At 41.0% G+C, this 1,039-nt stretch overlaps 1 protein-coding gene across 1 annotated transcript; it reads right to left on the bottom strand.

Moving 5' to 3' along the window:
* Positions 1-9: 9 nt before the first annotated feature.
* LOC111875137 (cytoplasmic FMR1-interacting protein-like) lies at positions 10-996 on the bottom strand. The gene is made up of 2 exons (XM_023871200.2): positions 658-996; positions 10-452 (listed from the first exon to the last, which is right to left on the bottom strand). Exons 1-2 carry the CDS (start codon positions 874-876, stop codon positions 228-230), a joined length of 444 nt encoding a protein of 147 aa, XP_023726968.2. The 5' UTR covers positions 877-996; the 3' UTR covers positions 10-227.
* Positions 997-1,039: the final 43 nt, after the last annotated feature.

The following is a 1,039-nucleotide window of genomic DNA, read 5'->3' on the forward strand; positions in this document are numbered from 1 at the left end:
AAGAATACACGGTGCCTAAACCCAGAAGACAACTTTCTTCATTGGAACAAGTTTGTTTCAGGAATTTGTACCTGCACATTCCTAATATGTGGGAGCAAATTTAAACATGGCCAGATAATGTCTTGTAATTACCATTCATCTCACAGAGATGGAAATGCAATATTAAATAGTTAAAGGCAGATGATATTTTAATATTATATACAGTGAATGACAAAACCTCCCACATGTCAGTTTCCCACGACTCCTGGCTGGACAGTCTGGCGGAGATGTTCAGGCCGGTAATAGTGAGCCTGCGCTGCCAATGTGGGATGAAGTGGCGGAGGAAAACACCGTACATGCTCAACTGCCATCACATCAGAGTCACTTGATTTGAGGAACTTGTTGAGCACTGCAAAAATCTGTGAATTGAGCACCTGGAAGCGACGAATGCGATCCACCATCCGTTTCAGAGCCTATAGATAAAATAAAATATTACAGTGATCCATCCATGGAACACATGATGAGTTAATTGAATATCGAGTTTATACACTACTTTTCATGCAGTAAAGCACATACTGGGTATGCTTGTCTTGAACATGAGCTCCACAGTACAGAAGTCAGTACATCAGCTGCAGATGACCTTTATATCAATATCTCAACAAATTTCAACATACTCACAATTCCTTTAACATTTTCATCTTTCCCATCTACACGTTGTACACGTAGAATGTGGTAGCAGAAATCGAGCGCCTCAAAGCGTCGCTGCTGTCCCAACAACACTATCATGGTGCAACCAGCCCAGTTGAGCCCTTCACCAAACAGTTCCCTACAAAACGGATTAAAGCATGTACACACTGAATATGAGCACACAGATACTTCATTTTCATAAAAATACATTTACAATTTTGAATACAAGGAGTATATACAGGGCACAGAATGAATCTATTAAATCAAGTTCTGAAGATGTGGAAAGGATTCCATGGGCTCAAGATGGGGATATGAGCTGTCTGGTTCCATGTAACCATATTCCTAGGGCCGCAGCATAGCTCAAGCGGTTAGT

Source organism: Cryptotermes secundus, unplaced genomic scaffold (genome assembly GCF_002891405.2).
Source record: "Cryptotermes secundus unplaced genomic scaffold, Csec_1.0 C38403243, whole genome shotgun sequence".
NCBI lineage: Eukaryota > Metazoa > Arthropoda > Insecta > Blattodea > Kalotermitidae > Cryptotermes > Cryptotermes secundus.